The sequence below is a fragment of the Tachypleus tridentatus genome, chromosome 7 (genome assembly GCF_004210375.1).
Source record: "Tachypleus tridentatus isolate NWPU-2018 chromosome 7, ASM421037v1, whole genome shotgun sequence".
NCBI lineage: Eukaryota > Metazoa > Arthropoda > Merostomata > Xiphosura > Limulidae > Tachypleus > Tachypleus tridentatus.
This window is the reverse complement of record NC_134831.1, coordinates 2,019,594-2,043,165: the sequence shown is the minus strand read 5'-3', so window position 1 is coordinate 2,043,165 and position 23,572 is coordinate 2,019,594. Positions and strand designations below refer to the sequence as shown.

General features: G+C 30.5%; 1 protein-coding gene across 5 annotated transcripts in view; it reads right to left on the bottom strand.

The window, feature by feature from the left end:
• LOC143254990 (uncharacterized) overlaps window positions 1-23,572 on the bottom strand; it is a 52,051-nt gene that overhangs the window by 21,915 nt on the left and 6,564 nt on the right. For 4 of the 5 annotated variants that reach the window (XM_076509942.1, XM_076509945.1, XM_076509944.1 and 1 more), the window contains exons 2-7: window positions 20,729-20,805; window positions 15,882-16,020; window positions 11,534-11,623; window positions 8,091-8,141; window positions 6,123-6,227; window positions 5,351-5,636 (exon numbers count right to left, since the gene is read on the bottom strand). In XM_076509942.1, the coding sequence (XP_076366057.1) occupies window positions 5,351-5,636; window positions 6,123-6,227; window positions 8,091-8,141; window positions 11,534-11,623; window positions 15,882-16,020; window positions 20,729-20,805 (748 nt within the window). The remainder of the gene's footprint in view (window positions 1-5,350; window positions 5,637-6,122; window positions 6,228-8,090; window positions 8,142-11,533; window positions 11,624-15,881; window positions 16,021-20,728; window positions 20,806-23,572) is intronic. The other variant, XM_076509943.1, reaches the window with a different exon arrangement.

The window sequence follows — 23,572 nt, the reverse complement described above, 5'->3', positions numbered from 1 at the left end:
TGTGTGTCTACAGATACAGAGATGCCAACCATTATGATTTGAGCATAACCATTATGATTTTGGTGTATACGTTACGACTATACACTCATACAGACAAATATTACGACTTGTTGCAACTCCCAAATTATTATATATTATATAGGCCTATACAATAAAGTGATAAATTGTTCCCCCAGGGCTTGAAAAGGGTGAAAAGAAAATTTCTAGTGAGATACAAGTAAATTTTGATCATAAATAAAAGACATAGTCTAAATGGCTACTTGCGATAATCATGTTTGTTTTTGAAATAATAAAAAATATTTGTATCTCCAACGTCTACCAATAGTTTGAGTGCGGTGCTTCTCCATACCGGGTACATGGGGGAATCCATAGTTACATCATCAGTGCTTGTCAGCCAATCAGCGCTCGCGTTGATGGGTATTTCTCATTTTCTAAGCAGCATAGAAGCACCAATGCGATCGTTCACAAGATGGAAAAAAAGAGGCCTTGTACACCAGATTGTCTTGTTTCTGGCAAATCTAAAAGGACTAAAACTGTGAATCAAAAATTTAGGAAAGAGTATAGTGCAAAATATCTGGTCATTGCTTCAAAAGTCAGTGACAGTCATGCGTTTTGTACAGTTTGTCACATCGATTTTTCTGTGGCACATGGCAGGATAAATAATTGTTCCAGATATACAAAATCGGCACCCCATCAACAAAAGGCTAAGGCAAAGACAAAAACGATGCAGATAATGACATTTATGAGTAAGAATTCAGAATATGAAACCATAAATGCAGAAGTGATGTTCACGCAATTCGTCATTGCTCATAATTTACCCCTAGCTGTAGCAGATCATGCAGGACATCTATTCAGAAAAATGTTCCTAGACTCTGATATGACAAAAAAATATGGCTGAGCTAGAACCAAAACTACAGCCATTGTACAAATGCTGAGTTGTGAAGATGACAAAATGATTTAAGCATACTTACTAACAGTGTTTACAGTTTATCCACAGATGGATCCACAGACATGGATGACTCAAAACTGTATCCACTGGTTGTACAATACCTTGACCCTTTGCTTGGAAAAATTGTTTGTTCTCTTTTGACAATGGTGGAATGGAAAGAAGCTTCAACGGGAGAGAATATTTTCAAGCTTTTGGACCACTAACTGATAAAAAGGAAAATTCCATGGAAAAATTGTCTTCATTTTCTGTAGACAATGCCTTAGTTATGTCTGGTATAGGTAAAGGTGTGATGGGACAAATCTCAAGACAACAGCCTAGCACTGACTTCATGGGCTGTGCCTGTCACCTCATGATTATTGCTGCCCAGCAAGCTTCCAAGGAACTGCCCTGCCCAGTTTCTGATATATTGATAGATATCTACTATTTTCTGGACAAAAGTGCTTGCAGAAAACAATATTTCAAAGAGTTTCGAGGATTGTATGACAAAGAAACAAGAAAAATTCTACAACTTGTTAAAAGAAGTATTTTCACTGTGAAAAGGAAAAACAAGATTCAAAATGATCTAAATGTGCAGCTCAGTCAAACAGCAAGACTAAGAGTCAAGACACCCTCCCAGCCACACAGGGACACACTCAAGATATCCACACAGGGACATACTCGAGACATCCTCTCAGCCACACAGGGACACAAGACAACAGTCTCCAAAAGCAGACAAAGAAACATTTGATATAACTCAATATATGTTTAGACAGTCTGACCTTGAACTAAAGAAGAGACAATCAATGAAAAAAAGAGAAGAAAACAAAAGCTAGCAAAGTAACCAAGAAAAGTTATGTGTAGAGCAAGTTAGATAAGTTAACAGTTTTCTTGAACAATAAAATGAACTTGTTATTTTGTCTTTTTCTTCAGTCTGCAATTCCTCTATTTGATCAAGCCAATTCGATATTGCAAAGAGAAGAACCTTGTATACACATTATGCATAGAACTCTGATTACACAAGTTAAAAATATACTTGTCAGATACATCAAGCCAGAATATCTTGAAGGCAACGTCACTGAACTTGACTACAACAATGAATCCTTACACAAATCTGATGAGGCATTTTCTATTGGAAATGCTGCCAAGGAATACATTGTTAAATACGAAAAGGACCTGAACCCGATCAGCTTCAACACCAGTGTCAAGAAATACTATATTCCAGCTACAAATTACATGATGAAACATTTCCCTCTAAATGATGAACTTCTGATTCACGCAGAGGTGGCTGATCCAAAACTGAACGTCAGCAAAGATTTCTCTTCTCTAAGCTTCTTCACAGACAGGTATCCTGTCCTTGTCAACACACATGAGCACGACACTATTGGCAAGTTGGAAGGGCAATATTTCAACAAGCAAATTGATACTTTCTCAGAAACTGTCCTTCAGTTGAATGTTGACAAGTTTTGGGTTCAGCTGTCTACAGTTAAGGAAGGAAATGGCAACCAGAAGTATGACATTCTGTGTACGGTTAAGCTTGGAATTCTTACAATCATCCATTCTAATGCTGACAGTGAAAGGATATTTAGTTTAGTAACTAAAAACAAGTTCAGACGAAACTTGAGCACCTCAGTTTTGAGCAGCATTATAACACACAAGATGTGTAAGCAGTCAAATGGACAATGTTGTTATAACTCCCAACCATCCAGAGACATTACAATAACTATTACAATAAGTGTTATAAACATGATATAAACTAGTCCTTACACAAAGGCTTTTTCTGCTTACTGTTTGTTCATGTTCAATGTTGTTTTACCAGTATGTTTGTTACTCTGAACTAAATAAAAGACATAATTTCATATTAATTTTTTAATATATTTATTAAATACACAAAACAGTCATAAATGAGCAATCTATAGCAGTAATAAATAATAATAGTTATAATAATAATATAATAATAAACAGCTTAAAGACATTGGTCAGGCCTAGTAGCTGCAAATGATAAAGGGCTCTGTCTACAATCATTACGCTTAGTCATTTGAAATAGTTGGCATCTCTGCAGATACTACATCCACTGTGATAAACTTCAAATTACATTTCCCAATAAACATAGAACTTTTAAAAAAACTATCTTTTGCAATTCATTTACATCATTTTGGACATATATCAAACACAGAAATCACATAATTCTTAAGAGTTTATATAATTTGATTTTCCTTAACCCTAAAAGTAGGATTTATGTAATCAGAATAGTGTACAAGATTAAACTTTTAGATGAGTTAGGTTATATCGCTTCTGTTTAAGTTAACAAGTAAGTGTTTTTCATAAGAATTGGGTAGTGGAAAGAAACAAGTTGAACTTAGAATTTCTATTGCTTTGATTATACTGGTCAAAAAAACTTATATTTTATGTACTGTACAGTTGCTAACTGTTAGACAAAAAGTGAACATAGACATAAAAATAATATGAAACAAAAAACAACAGAAGTTAAGAAAAGTAAAAAAACAGCAGTATGCTAAATAAGTTTTAGGGCACACAAAATATTTAGAAGTTTCTAAGTCACTAAATAAGAGGAATAAGTAAATAAATAAATATTTCAGATAACCAGACATAAATATTAAAGGTAAATGAAATTTCAGTCACAAAAAGAAAATTCAACCATGTTTAACCAGTTAAAGTTACTTAATGAAACTTGTTAACTTTAGATTTTCTCTTGGTGTTATCACAGCACTTACAGTTCACACCACCATGATTAAGTCAAAATTAGACCACTTTTACTGATATTAATGTAGGTCTGATTAATGTTTCTATATAGAAACTTGACTTTTTTTTTTTATAATAATATGGTTAAGCTGCTATTGTTGAGGTATGTTTATGTATATAATTTTTTTCAACAATTTCTGGAAGAAACTTGTTGATGTTGATGAAGTGTTGTTTTATTTTGGTTGATTTCATCATTAATTTTATGGGGTGAGTATAGTTTTGTGGCTGTGTTTATTTGGTTTCTTAATATGTTAAGTTTTTGTTTTGTTGCACATGCTGAGTCCTAGAGAATGTATAGTCCAATATGGATGATTTTTTTCTGTGGATTTCTGCTTTGAATTGTGTATCGGTTCTTATGACCTTGAGGTTGAGAAATGTTATTTTGTTAGTTTTCTCATGTTTACAGGTAAACTTAATGTTTGTGTGTATGGAGTTAATGTGCTTGAAAAACTAAGTGTGTGTTCTGTAGATGTTAATCCAGCAATTGTATCATCAACATATCATTTCCATTTTAGTGGTGGCTGTAAGTTCCAATATAAAGGAACACCTATATACCTATATTAATTGTTTGTTTTGTTTGCGTTTTTTCTTTAATTTTGCCCAAAGCTACTCAAAGGCTATCTGCACTAGCCTTCCTAATTTTGCAGTGTAAGACTAGAGGGAAGGCACCTAGTCATCACCATCCACTGCCAACACTTGGGCTACTCTTTTACTAATGAATAGTGGGATTGACCGTCATATTATAACGCACCCACAGCTGAAAGGGCGAGCTTGTTTGGTTTGATGGAGAATTCGAATCCATGACCCTCAGATTATGAGTCGAGTGCCTTAACCACCTGGCCACATTAATAACCTAACATCTAACTGCAATACCCCCTACAATCTTGCATCTGTTTACACTCTCATCTCTAAGACATACCAGCAACAGTCAGTTGCAAACCTCTTTGTTAACCTGAAAATAACCTAAGAAGGTTGAAATGTTGTTTTGTACTTTATTTTAATCAAAATTTTAACACCATGCCAGCCACCTTGAGATACATTAAAACAATACAAAGATATTCCATCAGTATCAACCTTGCAGGACATTGTTCATAGAGGTATACAGTAAAATGATAAATGTGTGAAAAATTATACAATGATTGAGCATTTCTATAACTGTTACTGAAGTCTTGACACAAGGCAATAAAAGACTAATTCCAGATCAAGAATCTATCCATAGTTGGCTTTTGGAAGTCACATCATTCTCTAACAAGTTACAAGCTGACAATAATCACAAGAAGCAATAATTAAATGAGTAACCCAAATTATAAATAATTTATGTACTTCAATTCTATGATTTTTCAATAAAAATATTTCTGAAAAAGCATTTTAGTTTAGCTGTAAAATTTTTCAGGTCTGCAAATTAAATTTAAAATATTTCAGGAACCTTAATGGAAGAGTTAAGTTTAATGAACTTTCTTTTTCTGTATAAACTAATGCTGGTGTGAATTCTCAAACAATCTGAAATTGTTACAGAATATCTTATCATTACGATTTAGTTTTCAGAAAAAATGCCCACGTTTCATTCAGTTCACATATGTAAATTTTATATCAGGAAAAGGCACAACTGCAATCCTAAAATCAAAGAGTTGTTTCAAAAAATAACATTATTGCACGACCTACCTGTTCTATCCACAGAACAATCTTCCTTCATCTTCCCTTTATTTGTTTTATCATCACTTTTTGCAGGTTCTTCCTCTGTACTATAACCTTTTTGATCAGATAACCTTCTTACAGGAGACTTTTTAACCTCTGCATCATCGTCGTTGTTCTTTTCTTTATTGCCTTCTTTTTCCGATTCACTTTCTGAGCTGTACTTTTTCCTTTTAATCATTCTCCCACTCCTGCTTCGTTCAGGTTCTATCTTACCAGCTTTCCTTCTCTGAGTCTCTTTTTCACATTCATTTTTCTACAAAATTTAATTATTACCTTTAAATTCTTACATGACACTTTACACCAATCATATAAAATTAAACAAACTGATAAGAACACTTCATCACTTTTCTGAAAAGTACTGTACAACATTTTGTAACTCTGGTTACATTATGCAAGAGAATATGGAAATAAACTGAGGTACATAATACATTACTTATGATAATTACAAGCTTTAACCAATAACTTTAGAAAAATAATGACACACTTGGAACAAATATTAAAACAATTTTATCAAAATTCAGAACACATAAGAAGCCATAAGGTAAAGCTACGTTAAGGGGCCAGTATAAAGTTTTGTTTAAAATTTTTCATTTCATTTTAATTCCTGTTATTTTAAATGAATCATATGTGACAAATAATCAATATTTATTGAATGTAGAAGTAAATTAGATATAGCAATAAACATACTACTAATAAATACACATACTAATAAATAATCCAATACATTCAAAATACTTACTCTTACCTGGCTTTCATTTGAGTGTTTGGAGTCATTCTTATGTACAGTGTTTTTTTCTAATTCTCCTTGTACAACAGTATTGTCTCCAACCCTTGCTTTCTTTGCCTAAACAAAAGATTGGAAGTGTAGTGATATTAATTTATACCAAAACCATATGTAAGTAAATAAAGATTATATTTTTGCAACTAGAAAATCATTATTAAAATACACTTTTATACACCATTCTAAAATTTTAATGTGTGCATTTCTTTAAATGTATTATTAAGGACAGTGAAGGATTTCTCACTATAACTACAGATTTAATACTTTTTATTTCAGCCATAAAGAAGGTGATGATGAAATGTTTTATTCCAGATTTCACAAATTAAGTTTAAAATGAAATATAAAGGTAAAACCACTTTAAATAAACTTAAGTAACTTAGAAATTGATTCTAACTAACATGATATTAATATAAAAACAAAGTTGAATCATATGATACAGAGAAATTAAATATATTAGTAAACGTCATTATTACGACTACACACTGTTAACAGTATAAGGTCCAAAACAATTAAACTTTTACAGATTTCAAATCATTTTTACACAAATTTAACCCATAATAGACACAGTTCATAATTACAACAGTATATGTAATTTTCATAAGCATGTAGTGTACAAAAATGAACTAAGGTAAAAAAAATTCCAAGTTTCTTTTTTTCAAAGGAAATGGGATTAGATTTTACTGATAAATTACCCTTAAACCTTCACTGAAACAACCATACCAAACATTCTGAACATTTCATTAAGAATGATTATTTACATATTCTTGTGAAATTTCAAGTACATTCATGCAACCAGTCTTAAAACCCCCCAAATCCCTCTTGATTCCCCATTTGAGACCCTCAGTACGAACATTTCAAAAATCTAAACATATACTTATTTTGAATGACTGTTCACATGTCCAAGCTAATTCTCTTGTAGATTACATTTAACAATAATGATTTCAGAAATAATTGATATGATTTTGGAGTTAGAATAACAGGTATTCTTTAAGCTAAGAAAGTAAACAGTTGTAACAAGTACAAGATATTTAGCAACAAAATTTATATGTTTTAATAAAACTTTCAATACTATGAAATACAAAAATATCTACTAAATGAACCTGCTCTATATATTATACTACAAACATTTCAAGAAATAAAACAGAGGCATTTCTACAGATCAAAAATATGAAAACTGAGGAAGTAGCAGGTTGTAAAAAGTTGAATGTAATTTCAATTAATGAGAACTACATATATGGTTTTACTGAGACGAACTTTGGGTATGCAAGAATATACTTTCATCATATTTTGACTGCAATGAATTGCCTTATAGTAGTTTTTGAGCTATGTGAAGAAAATGATCTCAATATGGAATGAAAGGAAATATACATAAACTGGTTAAAACCTTTGTAACAATTTGGGAACTGTAAAAAAAGATCTACGCAGTTACATTCAAAAGGTGGAGAAATGAATATGAAAGGTCAAAATGACAGTTATAAAGCCAGACAAGAAACAGACAGGAACTTCATCTCTTTTGGTTCACGTGCACCTGACAAAATGAGAAGCACATTCCTGTTTTGTACATTAAGAAGTCTTCTCATAAAAATGTATGAGAGAGGTCTACTGTAATATAGTCATGAGAAAAACTTAAGCGTGACAAAGCAACAAATAAACTACTAGAGTATTCAGGTGTTATTTAATAGTAAATAAAACAATAATTACAATAAACTGTAATCAACAAACACTAGTAAAAAAACAACAACTATAAAACAAAGTTTCAGTATGTGTTAAACCAGAAGGCCACTATATATATAAGTACCTCAACCAATATGATTACATGCTCATAGTACTTTCAAAAATAATAATTTTAAACCTTTTAAATTATTTTTATAACTAAAACTTAGTCCACGTTCCATCAATTTAATCCAAACACATTTGATATTTTACCTTTACAACTTTCTGGTCAATTTTCCTTTTACGATTTGATGAGAGTTTCTCCTGAATACAAAAACAAAACTTTTTAGAAACTGCTGCTAAGTCACAAGTACTACAAATTAATGAGCAAACTCAAAAACTTTCAGGTTAGCCTATCTGTAAACATTTTATCAACTATTTCAAATTTGAATTGTAAAACAGTTTGAGATAAACTTTACTTCAGGGATCAAAATTAAACTTTATAACATTTTGTTATTGTTTGTTATATAAAACAATTGTCTAAATTACAAACAGTCAAAATTAATGTGAACATTAAATTAGTTTTTAAGTTATTATATATAATTGTGTATATTACCAGCAAAAATTATTTTAAAACAATGACACTCTGAAAAGAGATTTCCCTTCTAGAATAAGGCATAATGTGTCATAAAACCAGTTACTGATTGGATCTGACTCAGATAAATATCCAAAGCATAAAAAATTCTCAGTCATTTAAAAACCCAATACCTCTTTGTCTGTGCCTTGGCATTTTTAGATATGTTTAGTCGTATTTACCTTTCAGTTAATAAGGCTAAATGTTAAACAGCTTTTTTCAGTAACTTACTGTGAACTTAAAACATTTAAAAGGTAAATTTCACACAAAATAAAAATCAACTTTATAAGAAATAGAAGAGTAAAATGATACATCTCACTATCAGCTAGAATCATATGACATGCTTCATTTCCTACCTGTAAATAAAGAACAGCCGTGTTGGTAGTGTATTATATATAACCCAAATAGAAACCTGGGTGTTTTATATAGTTTTAGAAATTGAGCCCCATACCTTCCTCACAAAGTTACACCTTTTCGGCTCTTAAAGCAAAAACTTTACTTACCAAATTCAAATGGCAGTTGTTAATATGATTTATAGGAAACCTGAAGAAAATTAGAGTTTATATGAAACAAAGAAAAAAACAATCTTTTTTCCATTGACTAGGACAGACAATGTGAGAGTTTATATCAAATGTATATTGACGTGAAATATATAAGTTTAGTTTTGTTACTGTATGCTAATTTATTCATTTGTAAATGTTCAAGATAAGTCTACTGGTAGTTAGTTTCACTCACTCTAAATGTTCACTATGGGGTATCACCACTGAATAAACTAAGAAGAATTTACAGATAGAACATTTGCACTTACCATCAAAAAGTATTCTTTTACACAACAATAATTATAAACACATGTATCTATTTTCATTATAAAAATTACAACCAAAATCAGAGAATAAGCTTTTTTAAAATATCAACACTAACATTTCAGTTTCTCCTGTTCTCACACGTAACAAAAAAAGACATTATAGAGATAAGTTGAAGGAACAAGTAAAAAATATACTGAAAAAAAAAGTAAAATTCAAGGCCTACAAAAAATGTGTACACTTCTTAACACAATAAAAATTAATTGAGTAAAGAAGAACATAATTCTTATATAATAATAGGTAAAGAAACAATGATTTATAAGCATAAGGAAAAGCTTTATTGATGGTGAAACATACTACATGTTTTGACAGGAACACTAGTGTTTTTTTTTCAGGTATGATTAGTATTAAGCAATACAAGATTTACGTATCATTACAAAGACAAAAGATACAAGGATTACATGTGACAAAAATGGTGTTAGCAAGTATAAAATATAGGTCAAGTCTGGTCAAATGTATGAATATGCAAATATGGTTGATCTGCAAGGGTAATTATCACAGTTTAGTGAGAAATAATTTTGCTCTGCTGATTTCTATAGTTTCTAAACAGTTTCTTTCTTTTTAGTTTTGTTTGTCTATTTATTACTACAATAAAAATTACTATAACATTTCTCTTTATTATTAAGTTTTGTCAAGATGGAAAAATTACAGGAAATACCCTTGTACTTTTGTTGTATTAAATTCCATCATATTATACTTTACATAAAAAGTGCAACTGATTGTTATATTTTTATTTGACTATAAAAAATTAAATATGCAGTTGTACTTTCCAAATGTACTAAATATATTGCACAAAGAAATAGTTTATAACATTCTTCTTAAAGTTATAAAGTAATTCAGCTTAAAAAGCTTCATAAATGAAAAAAACATTGTGAATTTCAAAAATAATTTGTAGAATATTTGTTGACCATCAGCATCTTACATTATCTATTTTATTACAAAAACTAAGAGCATAACAATATTGATTCATAGAAATTTAATTTCTATGAAAATAAAAAGGTGATTTATCTTGAAATAGCAGCAGTAAATTTACTGTACAAAAAATGTTTTCATATCATTAATCATTAAATATTTCACATGTGGTATAAATTATGTGATTTTATGTGCATGCTTATGACCAATGAAATGTGCTTTGCTGTAGAAAGAGCAGTGGTCTTCTCCTAACTTTACAAATGTATTGCCTATTCAGTGCTATACAGTGAATAAAAGAAAAACAGTCTGTTTATTTACACCAAACTTTAACTTCTAAATTCATAAAAGTCTAAAATTTCAAAATTAAATATTTACACATTCACAAAAACAACTTTTCTGTTATGTAATTAAACAAAATTGTTACTAAAACTATTCTATAATATGAAAAACAATATATTTTTGCAGAAACCATCAAAATTCTTATTTGCAACAAGGCAATAAACTAAGGTAAATTATCTCACCTGCAATTAGAAAAGCTAATGCTTTAACCCTTGTAATGCTTCTCAAGATAAAAAGTTCAGATGTGCTAGTAACTTAAAAGTAGGGTAGAAAACAAGAGTACATTATGAGTGAACGTACCCCCCAAAAAAAAAAAAAAAAAACTCCTACTAGAAGAAACATGCAAGATTTCAGGAAATTTTCACAATGATGAACAATTCTATCCAACATTCTGAAAGTTACAATAATTAAAGAATATTTTTCCATGAGTGTTTATGTCTTGCCAATTAATCTTTTCAGCAATTAAAATCCTGCAATACATTATATTTAAATTACAATTCTCAGATTTAGTATGATTATAGTTCGAAAAGGACTCTGAAATGAAAGTGAAACCTAAAACTAGTAATATACACATTATCTACTAATACAAAAACTATAGTGCTGGAGTATGTCTCACACAGGCGAGATGATTAGAACTATCACTACTATTATACATAGTTTTCACATGAACTACAGTTGCTGTGTTTCAAATATTCTTATACAGTTACAGTATGCAGATGTGACATGGCTACCTCACCTTTGTTTTCATAAATGGCACTGTCAGGCAGCATCAATAGTCATTTTCATGTTATTCTACAGATATAGTTAATTTTTTTCCCTTACAACTAGCAACACAAAACATAAAACACCAAAAAAAAAAACCAGTTGTGTATGAAAGATTGCAAACACCATAAAATCTTTTTTTACAAAAAATACAAGGACTATACAACAATTCATTAGATCAATATCAAATAAGAGCTTTGACCAACCTTTGGTTTGTCTTCAGCAATAACTGAGTTAGATTCATCATCACTGAACTTTTCAGCATCATCATCTTCCATATCATCAGGACTTTCATTCTGTTTGAAAATTAACTGTTAGAAGTTTCAAGTAACTTAAGCATAAAAAACACTTATTTTTTACAGGTATTAAAAAGTCTATAAAATCAATACAGTAAGTCACAATTTGATAAGATTTTTTAAAAATTACTTAAATAATTATACAGCTTGAAAAAGTTAATTTTAAAGTACTGAATCTGTGAGAATAATATAAAATTGAAGAAAAGGAAAATATATGTAAACTTGGTAAATTAATATAATCTTATTAAGGAGGACACTTCACACAATAGTGCTTCATCTAGTTAGACATTGATTATTTATTAGGCTCAGCACCTAGGGCCTATGAAAACAATGTGTTTATGGAAATTTTCCTTAAAAGTTAACCTTTGGTTTAACAGATATGGGCTGGTAGGACCTATGAACAGAAGGTGCCTAGGCCCTACGATCATCTCGATCCAGTACTGTGTTTACAACAAATTCTTACTAATTTTGAATTTTTTTCTTTTCATTTTTATAAACAATAAGTAACCACAGAATTTTACATTACATGAGAAGTATTTACAGTCCAATGTAAAACTAGAAAGTACTTTTTTCACAAAATGAACAAAAAAAGGAAATTGAGCCAATCCTATATCCCGATTACACAACAAGAACAATGAGTACAACACATTCAATGTTGTTGTTTTCATTTCAAACAATGAGTAATTTTACCTAATTTTTCCAACCTGTTGTAGACAAAAGAAAATAATTAGAATCTCTTAAAACACCCTTACATGTTCTCACTAGCCTTGAATTAAACAAAGTAACTGATTAGCTAATCTTGTTTTACCCCTATATGATTTTAATTCAACAATCAACATTACATTCAACTTAACAGTGTTATTATGAGCACCAAAAAGACCAGACTTCGCAAAGGTCTTTATAGAGGCAACCAAAAATCAAACTACATTTCTGGAAATAAAACATTCATGACACATTTTTCAATTGGCCTGCCAGAACCCAAATCCTCAAAGAATTTTCTAACATGTAAACTCTTTCCATTGATTAATAATATCCAAATTTGATTATTCTCCAACACGTATACATTTTGTTGATGTTATTATATCCTAAACAAATGGTTTTGTCCATACTGAATTGTTCAAAAAAAATCCCATAGATGAACCACAACTAATGTTGTTATCTGGCCAAATTAAAATGAAATATTGTTTACAGACAAACCCTTTACATAACAAAAGATTTCCAGTAACAAGTGATGACTATAATACACATAAAGGTGCTAAACATTTCCACGATAGAAAGGGGATATCAAGTTTCTGAAGAAGAGAAACAAATGTAAAAAGCTTTCACTCTATCCTTTTTAAGAGGTTGCTTAAAACAGTGCAACATTAATCGCATTGCATTATGTAAAAACATTTAGTGTAAATCTCCTTTCTTCACCAAAAGAGGAATTTCAGTGTAAAAAAAAAAGTAACAGAGTACTAACCTATTCTTTGCTAACACATAGCATTAATATATACATATATCTTTACCCACCATAAAGAAACTACCTTCCTTACAATCAGAAAAATGTGGGGACATTATATGTAAATATCAGCAAAACATGGTTAATAATAAATTTTGATGTGTCATGTGTCATATACAATAAATTAAATATGCTCACTTATGTCAAGTATGTTTAAACTGAATTAACTTTTTTCCAGTTGCTTTCATGAAGCAAAAATTATTATGCATCAATATCTGATTGCATTTCTCAGCTTCTAGTAAAGACAGTTTGACTGAAATGTTATTTTCAGTGCTCTATAAATAAATATTTTCTAGGCATATTTGAATGTCTATTTAATTTCATTCTTTGCAATGCAATTATTTTTTTAAGTTTGTACCTCTCTAATACAGACTGGATGAATGAAACAACTCTAAAGTTTATTGTTCAATGAAAACAACATCCTTAAAATTATATTTTATTTTATTTATGTGGGTATTCTGCAAAAATGCAGGAAGTAAGATTCTTCTTGTGTTTTGTCCCTCAGACATAAAGTTCTTTAAAAAAAAATCACACTACAATGAAGTATGTTGATATACCATCACATACATTATTTCTTTTCAATGAGGAATTAATTAAAGGTTTTCCAATCAATTGCTTGAACTTTGCTGATTAATTAAACACAAGCAATGAATAGAAACAAAATCAGATTATTGGTACTTATACAAAAAAGGTTTAGTTTTAAAAAAGTAAATCATAGCATTTAATTTTTTGTAATGGCAAAATAATCAGTTCTGTTTTAAGCACTTGATATTTCTACTCACATATTTTTAACAACACGTAAAAGTTTCTCCCAACAGAGGAAGGAGAGTTGATTGTGATTTCCATGAGGTAATCCTCATATAAGATTCAGTTCCTTATCAGACATAGTTTATACTTCCAAAAGAGCAAAATTTGTTAAAAAATGTTTGTCAAAACTCAGACAAATTTACAAGTTGTACAATATGTAAACACTTTTGCTTATAGTTCATCTGACTGCATGCACTGATACTGTCATGGCAAAACCACTCGTGTTTTGTTTTTATAAAACCAAAGTTTTGGTCTAACAATGTCATAGCATCACATCTGATTTGTGGAGACCTTATATGATATATATATTCATAGGAAAATGATGTGTGATCTGTGTCCTGTATATAAATGCCCAGGGTTGATTAACTTAGATTATCAAGAAAACAAACTGTTTGATAAATTAAACACATCTGCCAAATTACACTTGAAGTTATTAGTGTCATTTTTAAACAAGAGATAATACTCAATAGCTGTAGCACTTACAATTCTTTCAGCTAGGATTAGAGTAACTTAATCTGTGAGACTTTTTTTCCTGTTTTATTAGTTATGTTTCTGGGTGTCAATCCCAAATGTGGGGTGCATGTATACCAGATTCGATTTTGTTACTCATCAGTATCTCTACTGGCCTACCCTCAAACTGAAATTATTTTAGGCATAATTAAGAGTAAAGTAATCTACAAAACTATGTGCATGGTCAAATACACCAGTCTAAAACTGTAAACAGGTCTCATATTGGTCAAAAGCTGAAGGAGATACAAATTGAAAGTTGGGAAAAAAAAGTGACTATGCTTGCCAGAGCTAAAAACACAAACAAAAAATCAGTACTGCTTAAAATTAAGATAAAAGCTACATGAAAACATATACAGCTTGCTGCTCTGCTTCTAAAATAAATTCCAAGTATTTACAAAAATGTTTAAGCTTTTCTTTGTAATACTTATTTTAAAATAATAGTTTAAGATTTTTAACATAAAGATTTTAAATAAAAATTGATTAAAAACTGTAATGTGTATTAACAAAACTTTTATTTAAATAAATGTCTTACATTCTGAATTAGGCTTAATTGATAGTGATAATTTTAAAAATAACATGTGAAAAAACAAAGTTATAACAATATATTATAATTAGCTGAAAAATGACTACAAAAGCAATAACAAAAATTTATATAAATATTTTTCAAAAAAAATGTGGAAGTTTTTAAAAAATGGCTGACATTAAATGATTTTCATTTTTGCTATTGCAATTTTTTTATGTTAAATTATCTTTTACAGTCTTATTAAAATATCATACAATAATACTAATATACAACAGAATCTCATTTATGAAACAATTTTACTGTAACAAAAACTCAATAAACAAAATGTCACAAAAATAAGTAAATTAGATAGCAAACAATATTTCAAGTTTGGTCTTGTTTCATTTAAACTTTTAATGGATTTAGACTGACAAATAGTAAATAATTTATATGATATAGCATGACAATACTGAATCTCTATAATTTAAACATATCTTGAAATTAATACATACTAATTGTACAGTGAAATAGGATCATAAATATTCAGTAACAATTAATCCTTACTTTACCACCCCAATATGAGATAATATTTACATTTTAACATGATTGTGAAGTTACTGCAATCCATCTCTGGTTGTGTCGAAATGAAAATATAACTAGTAATATTAACTGTGATTAGAGAATAAAGTAACAGATCAATTCTTTATTACCATATTTAAAACCTAAAAACAACAACAAACTAATCAGTATGAAACTTCAAAGAATAATTAAAACACATGATAAACAATCAACATTGATAATACCTAAAAAATACACCTTTTTCTTCTACATACACACAAGCAAAAATTTATTTCTTTGAACTGTGATTATAATTAAAAGTTACCTCTTCACTTCATCCCTCAGAAAAAGTTAATTCTATTAGCTTATCAAACACTTACCATTTGAGTTGGAGGAACAACTGTTGGATTGTTTTCAAGTTCCCATAATCCATCATTGAAAAATTTTCGTTTCATGGGTTTTCCATATTTTTCTTTGTAGTCCTCATAAGAAAAGAGGTCCTTGGGTGCAAGGTTAGCTCTAAAATAAAATAAATCTTATATTAACCATATGTGCACATTACAACTGATCTAAAATATTGATATATAAATAAACCAAGCTTCATCACATCATGAAAGGTATGGACATTTAATCAGAGATCATAATTAGAATGTGCATTGTTTTATCACAGTACAGCAATGACAAAATCTAACACATGGAGAAAGAAAACATTTTCATATGTGATTGCAAACTAAATTATGGTCCTTATTCCCCAAGGCTAACACTTCCCCAATCTGAAAGTGTATTTCTAATAGATATTCACCTCCCCACACAGAAATGCTATTTTAATCACACTTCTGCCTATCAGATGTGTAGGCTACTAGTCTTGAGCTAACTCCTACCTAAGTTCATGTGTTTAATGTGAATTGCAATTTAACAAAATTCAAATGTTGGAAACCATTGCAAATCTCATATAATAAACATTAAAACTTTTCCATTCTAGACAGTACCAAAGAAAAGAATGAAATTATCACAAGTGTAAGTGCACAAGGGGAGTTACTTCACATGATGGTTGTGTCACTCTCCTGTTGTTGGTGGGCTTTTTTCACATGATGGGATCCTCATATATCAGCACATTTCATATTAAATACATTAATTTAGGTGGGAGTTAACTCAAGGCTAGTTACATGCAAGTCTCATATGCAGATGTGCAAGAAAGATAGCATTTCTGTGTGTAAAGGAAAGTTGTCATCTGAGAGGAGATGCTTCACACAACTGTATCATATCCAACCTCACATGAATTATGACTTACAAACTGTTGATTGTAGGGTTTTCTCAATCACTTGAATCTTCATATCAGTAAAATATGTTAGTTTTAAGTGACGAACAAAAGTGAAATTATTAAATTAAATTTTGTAACCAGAAGGGCTGAACTTTTTCATAATAAATATTAATCTAACCAGTTATACAAATAGAAAGAAGTCAAAAATTGCTTTACACAAGGGTCTTCTCACTGTTATAATTCAAAGGACAATTGCATACATCAATTACTAAACAGGCCAACTGTGGCTAATGAAAACAATGTTGGCCACACTATTAAAAAAAATTGAATGATGTTAGTTTAATCAAAATAATTGCATTTTAACTGACCTTCAATGTGAAAATTGATGGGTGTTTTCATCAACAAGTTTCATGAAATTTGGTTTATATCTATGCTCAATGAGCATTTTAGCTCAGCCTCTAAATTTATGTCAGTAAGCCAAGATCTGTATCCAGACTTGAGAAAATCCAGCATAGAAAATGTTGACTCACACACCCTTGTGTATCCAAACATGGAAAATAATTTTGAAATTTCTGTCTTTAAATTTGGAAGACTCATTTATCAGAATAGCGAGCCACATCTCTCTGACAGAACATTCTTTTTTACCTTTTATATGTTCTACACTTTGCCAGATAAGCATCTTGTCTTCAAATCCACACTTATCCAAAGACAAAAAAGATGTAATTTCCTAGTCATATTGAAATGGATCATACAAAAATTCAAATATCAATTTCAAAATTTTAAATTTGGAGAAACATGATTTAAATTTTTGAGATAGATTTTTGATCCAGTTTACATAGAGATTATCTTTAACATCAGAAAAATTGTAGTCATTATTTTCTAGAAAACTATTCAACTTTGCAAAATGTGTCAAATCATTCTTTTGTAATTGTTTCACAAGGAGGTTTAGTTTTAATTCAAATTCATGAATAGACTGTGATTGCTCACTTATTATTTTGCCTCTTCCCTGCAGATCCATATTCAAATCATTCAAGAGAGCTATCATGTTGCAAAGAAAGTGCAAATCACACTGCCATAACAAAGTTTCAATTTCAGGGAAATTTTCAATCTTACCCTTTTCAACAAGATACTCTTTTATTTGAATAAATAAGGAAAGTAAATTGTGCCAAGACTTTTCCTCTACTTAACCATTTTACATTCGCAAAATCAGAAAGATCATCAAAAATATAATCACTGCTTTTCTTCAAAGACTCACCAAACTGCTGATGGATGAGAAAGCTTCCACTTCTAATATAATTCACAATCTTTACAACAATGTCGACCAAATTTTTTCAATTCATCACTTTTAGACATTTGAGCATATAAATTTTCCTGATGCAAAATGTAATGGAAAGATGGCAGTGTGGACTTCACATTATTTTCAATTAAATGATACTTCAAAAAGAGAAACAAATCCTAATTTTGCCTAAGTCACGGTGAGAGCACCATCTGTTGTGACAGAAATCAGTTTTTTAAAAATCCAGATTGAATTTTTTTGACATTTCAAGAAATTTTTCAAAGATGTTTTTTTCCACATGTTCAATCTCATAATCCAAAGGCCAAGTATTTCTTCCCTCACTTGAAGATCTGAAGTTATATATCAAACCCAAAATATCATTTGTACACTGTCACAAACATCTAGTGTTAAAGAAAAATGCAAACAGATTTTTAGTTCTTCAAGCAACTGATTTTCTATGTCTTTCGCTAACTCTAGCATTCTGCAGACAACTGTTCTTCAACTTAATTGCAAATTATTTACCTTTTGAAGAATATCATCTTTTATTTTTGAATCATAATTCTCGAACAGAGTTTCAATGACAACAACCAACATTTCTCTTACTAGTTCAGCATCATAAAATGATTTCTATTTTTGAGCTAGAATCCAAGCTACTTTATAGCTAGCTAATGTAACTATTTCTATCGATGATAAAAGTCTTTTTAGGCCTCCCTTTTGTTCATGAAGTTGTGCTTTCAGACGGCTAATTTCATTTATACAATTTTTTCTATCAACTGGAAATTTTACATCAAATTCGTTATTAAATTGTTAATGTGCTGCTTAAGGTTGTATACTTCATTATTCCTAAAAACTTTGTTACACAAAAGACACACTGGCTTATTATTTACTTCAATCACTGCAAATTTCAACTCCAAACTTTCATTAACTTCTTGTTTCACGTTTTTCCAGTCTTGCGTCATTCTCTGTTTGACAGTAATGCCAGAATCAATAAAATTATCTTTATTTTCTGAGTGTTCATCATCATCTGGATTCTTTCATTTTCACATTATCCATATTATGGAATTAAAAACAAAATATATTTAAATACTTGAACATTGCACAATAAAAAATATGTTTGCAAGCACATGTAAAACAATGCACACTCAATAACAAACATCTAAACCAGACTGACATTACAAAATGGGCAGAGTCTGTGGCAGTGATGACATGCGCAACATTAGCAATAATATAAAGCAGTACAGTTGCCGATTACCAAATCTGTGATAAAAAAATAAATGATAGAAAAAGTTAACTCCTAAACTTGAGCTGGCCACATGTGGCCAGTGGCTATGGAGTGCCCACCCCTGATATAAATGAAAGGTTAAGAATTATACAAAAAGTAAAATATGGGATACAATATTAAAGACAATATATAGAACTAGAACTGCTACTTAACATTATAGAGTACTTACATTAGTAGCCCCCTTATACCCACATACAGTTTACTATTCATTAAGTTATTAGAGCATTAACTGTAAAGAAAACTGAAAAATACAGTAATTAAGCATGCATACCATGAAGGTACAATTTAGGAGGAGTAGATATATATTATTATAAAAATAGAATGGTGGTTTGTTAATCTATGAGGTCTGTTCAAAAAATGCGCAGACTGACGTCATAAAACAAAATGTACTTTATTTAGAAGTTACAGGTCTGGGACCCCTTCAAAGTACTCTCCTCCCCAACGCACACACTTATCCCAACGGTGTTGAAACATTCCTGGTACGCTTCTTTTGTAATGTCCTCCAGCTCCTTTGTCGCATTTGCCTTAATCTCAGAAATCGTCTCAAATCTTCTTCCTTTCAAGGGTCTTTTGAGTTTGGAGAACAAGAAAAAATTGCAAGGAGCAAGGTCAGGTGAGTAGGGGGGTGGGGAAGAACAGTGATCAAGTGTTTGGCCAAAAACTCACGAGTTCTGAGGCACAAATTTCGCATCAACGCGGTGCATCTTCAATTTTTCGGTCAAAATCTCGTAACAAGATCCAACTGATATCCCACACTCTTCAGCAAGCTCCCTGACAATCAGATGTCGATTTGCCCGCACCAGGGTGTTGATTTTGTCAACGTGTGGGTCGTCAGTTGACGTGGAAGGATGTCCAGAATGCTCATCATCTTCAATGGACTGTCAACCATCCTTAAAACGTTCATGCCACTTAAAACATGCCGTACGCTTCATAGCAACATCACCGTAAACCGTGTTAAGCATAGCAAAAGTTTCAGTCGCAGATTTTCCAAGTTTAACACAAAATTTCCCAGCAAGTCGTTGCTCCTTCAGGTCATTCATTCTGAAATCCACCAAACGAAAAAATCGCATTTCACTTAAAACCGCGTAGCTAATACACAAATGAAGATATCTGCAATCAATAAATGGCGTCCTAATCAGCTGATTTGTGCAAACCTAGCGACACCAAGCGGATTCCCTTGGAACCAACTGGAGCCGCGCAATTCAAACAGTCCGCATATTTTTTGAACAGCCCTCGTATGTCTTGGTTTAAGAATTTTAAGGACAAATCATGAACCCTCTGCATGAATTTTGTTTCCACTACACATAAACTTTGTTATATTTCTTCTACTATACCAGGTCATTTTTCAAAATATTTGTTTATCTAATCTATATTTCAAATTAAAATGTTCCAAAATTATCATACTTACATTTCATAGGTTCCAAAGAAAAGAACAGGGTACTTATTCAGAGGCACTTTCTTCCCTGCTGGTGGTTTTTCTTCAATCTATAACAAATAAAAAGTAATTTAATAACTTCACATTGTTCCCTTAAAATAACAAAACAGAGGTGTAGACAAGAAAGTCCTTCCAAAAATTTAAATAAATGTGATAATACTTTTTCAGTCAAATCATTCAAATACATTATAACTTCAACCAAAAAAAATTTTCTTTTCAAAAAACAAGTCATCTAGACTTCCAAAGTTTTCACTTATTACCCTTAACATTCAAGTCCATATTAACAAACTTTTCATTCTTTCATCAAATGCATCACTCATAGGACCAAACCTTGAACCATTCTAAGTGTCCAAAAATGTGATAAAAATGATAGTTTCTTCATGTTACATCCAGCTGAGATGCGAATATCAAAAGGAAGCAGACACTGTGCCAGTAAACAATCTTGTATCAAAGAAACCCTAAATAAGGAAACCAAAAATGCAGACAATGTTCCAAGTGAGACCAATCTGATAATTTATAAAAAGGTAAATTACCTCCTGTCAGGTTTCATCGGGCCAGATTCTTTACAACAGATGCATGCAACTTATTCATGATAAATTTCAACAGTAAATGAATAGCAAAGAATTCAACTTGTTTTAAAATAACATATTCAAAACAAGTTAAACATATTTACAAAAATTCATTACACTCTTGGTTACCACAGTTGCATCCAGCTTTAAATAATTCTCCTTTTTTTTTTTTGTCAAAGTCCACAAAGGCAGGTTTAATTACATTAGAGCACATTTTGTCAACACAAATTATTCTCCTGTATTTCTCTAATTACAATACAAGTCTCTGATATTCACTTTCAAATCACCACTAAAACTGTTAGTTGTTACAATTATATCAAACGCTTTAAATAATTGTCTCTTTTTTTTGTCAAAATCCAAACAGGCAGATTCAATATGACCAAATTATTCCTCTTAATATCTGTTATTATAGTGCAAGCTGTAAAACTTGCTTTAAAAATCACCCATTATGGCTGAACTAGCACACAGTTTGACTTAACTTTCATTTTCACTAACTTACTTTACTAGATTGAGAACACATACATATTATATATATATTGCCTAACTGAGACCTAGAAATTTCAACAAACTATAAGATGTCATGATGTAACAATATTCATTTAAAGAAATGAGATAAACTCAGAAGGCTCAACTAATGTAACATTAACTACCAACAACTGAACTGCACAAAAAAAAAATTTGTAAAGTGTCATGTGAACAAACCTGCAATAACTGTGGATATACTGAATTTCAAATTCACTGGGACTCAGCATATGAAACAAAACAAAAACTCAACATATTAAGAAACCAACTAAACACAGCCAGAAACTATGCTCACCCAATAAAATTAATGATGAAATCAACAAAATAAAACAACACAACATCAACAAATTTCCTGAAAAAAAACATGGAAAAAATTATAGACACAAATCTAAACCAACAAAAACAAACAATAAATCCCAAGATACAACAAACTACAAAACTTTATACTGTTGCATACCATATGTTCCCAACATCAGAAAAAAAATAACCATTTGGATAAACTTATAACAAAACACAACATTCCAGCAAGCACCAAATTTATTGAAAAACCAGGTACAAAACTAAAGTCCATACTATGTAAAAACTAGACTGACAAACACAACACCAACAAAATTTATAAAACAATGCAACAACTTCCATAAATTCTATATTGGAAAAACAAGCAGAAAATGGAAACTAGATTCAAAAAACAAAAAAAACACTTTCACATGTTTTTGAACATCAGAAATCAAATAAACACAACATAACCATAAAAAAACACCCAGATATTAAATAGAGAAACAAATATAAACAAAAGCAAAATCAAAGAAGCACTAGTTATACAGCAACTAAAACCACAATTAAATCAACTTATACCTACACTAATTAATAACCTAACATCCACCTGCAATGCCCCCTACAATCCTGTACTCGTTTATACTCTCGTCCCTAAGATATGTGTCCAGCAATGGTCACTTTCAAACTCTCTCTCTCTTAACCTGAAGATGACCTATGAAGGTCAAAACAATGTTCTCTGCTTATCATTAAAAAGTGTTAATACCCATACAAGCCAGTCTAAGATACAAACTTGTAATAAATTATCACTTCTGAAAATACCAAATTAAACACTAGTGCTTTATAACTATCTAAATCATATCCCTCTTACCTAATTTAAATGAAATAGTCATGTATATCTAACACCTCTTGAATTTTAATTAATTTGTATATAAATACAAACTGAAAAATCAATCAGCTTCATTATTAGAGACAAAGCACTTCCTCAATGGCTCGTGAGACTAATCCACCACTATTCCAAAATCTTTCTCTTCAGTCATACTACTGAATGGATTCTGATCTATACTAAATTTATGATCCAAATTAGGATAATATAAATGCATTACTATGCACTTACAATGATTTAAGATAGTTTGCTAAATATTTGTCTAACTTAACAACTAATCCAAGTCATTATATAATGAACTAATCATTATCCTCAATACAGTTAAAAATGGCAGTCAAACTTTACCAATTATGTCCCTAGAAAGATCATCATTGTAAATAAAAAAAAAGCAAAGGCCTAAGTACTGAAACATTCCAATGCACTAGTAACAAGAGTTCTGTTTGACTGATTTTCATCAACCCTATGTAATAGAATGGACCAAAGAGTTATGACCTCTTCAGTTGCATTCAAAATTTAAGTAAACACTTTGTTATTATGTCGATAAAATTTGCATCAAAATGTAGCTTA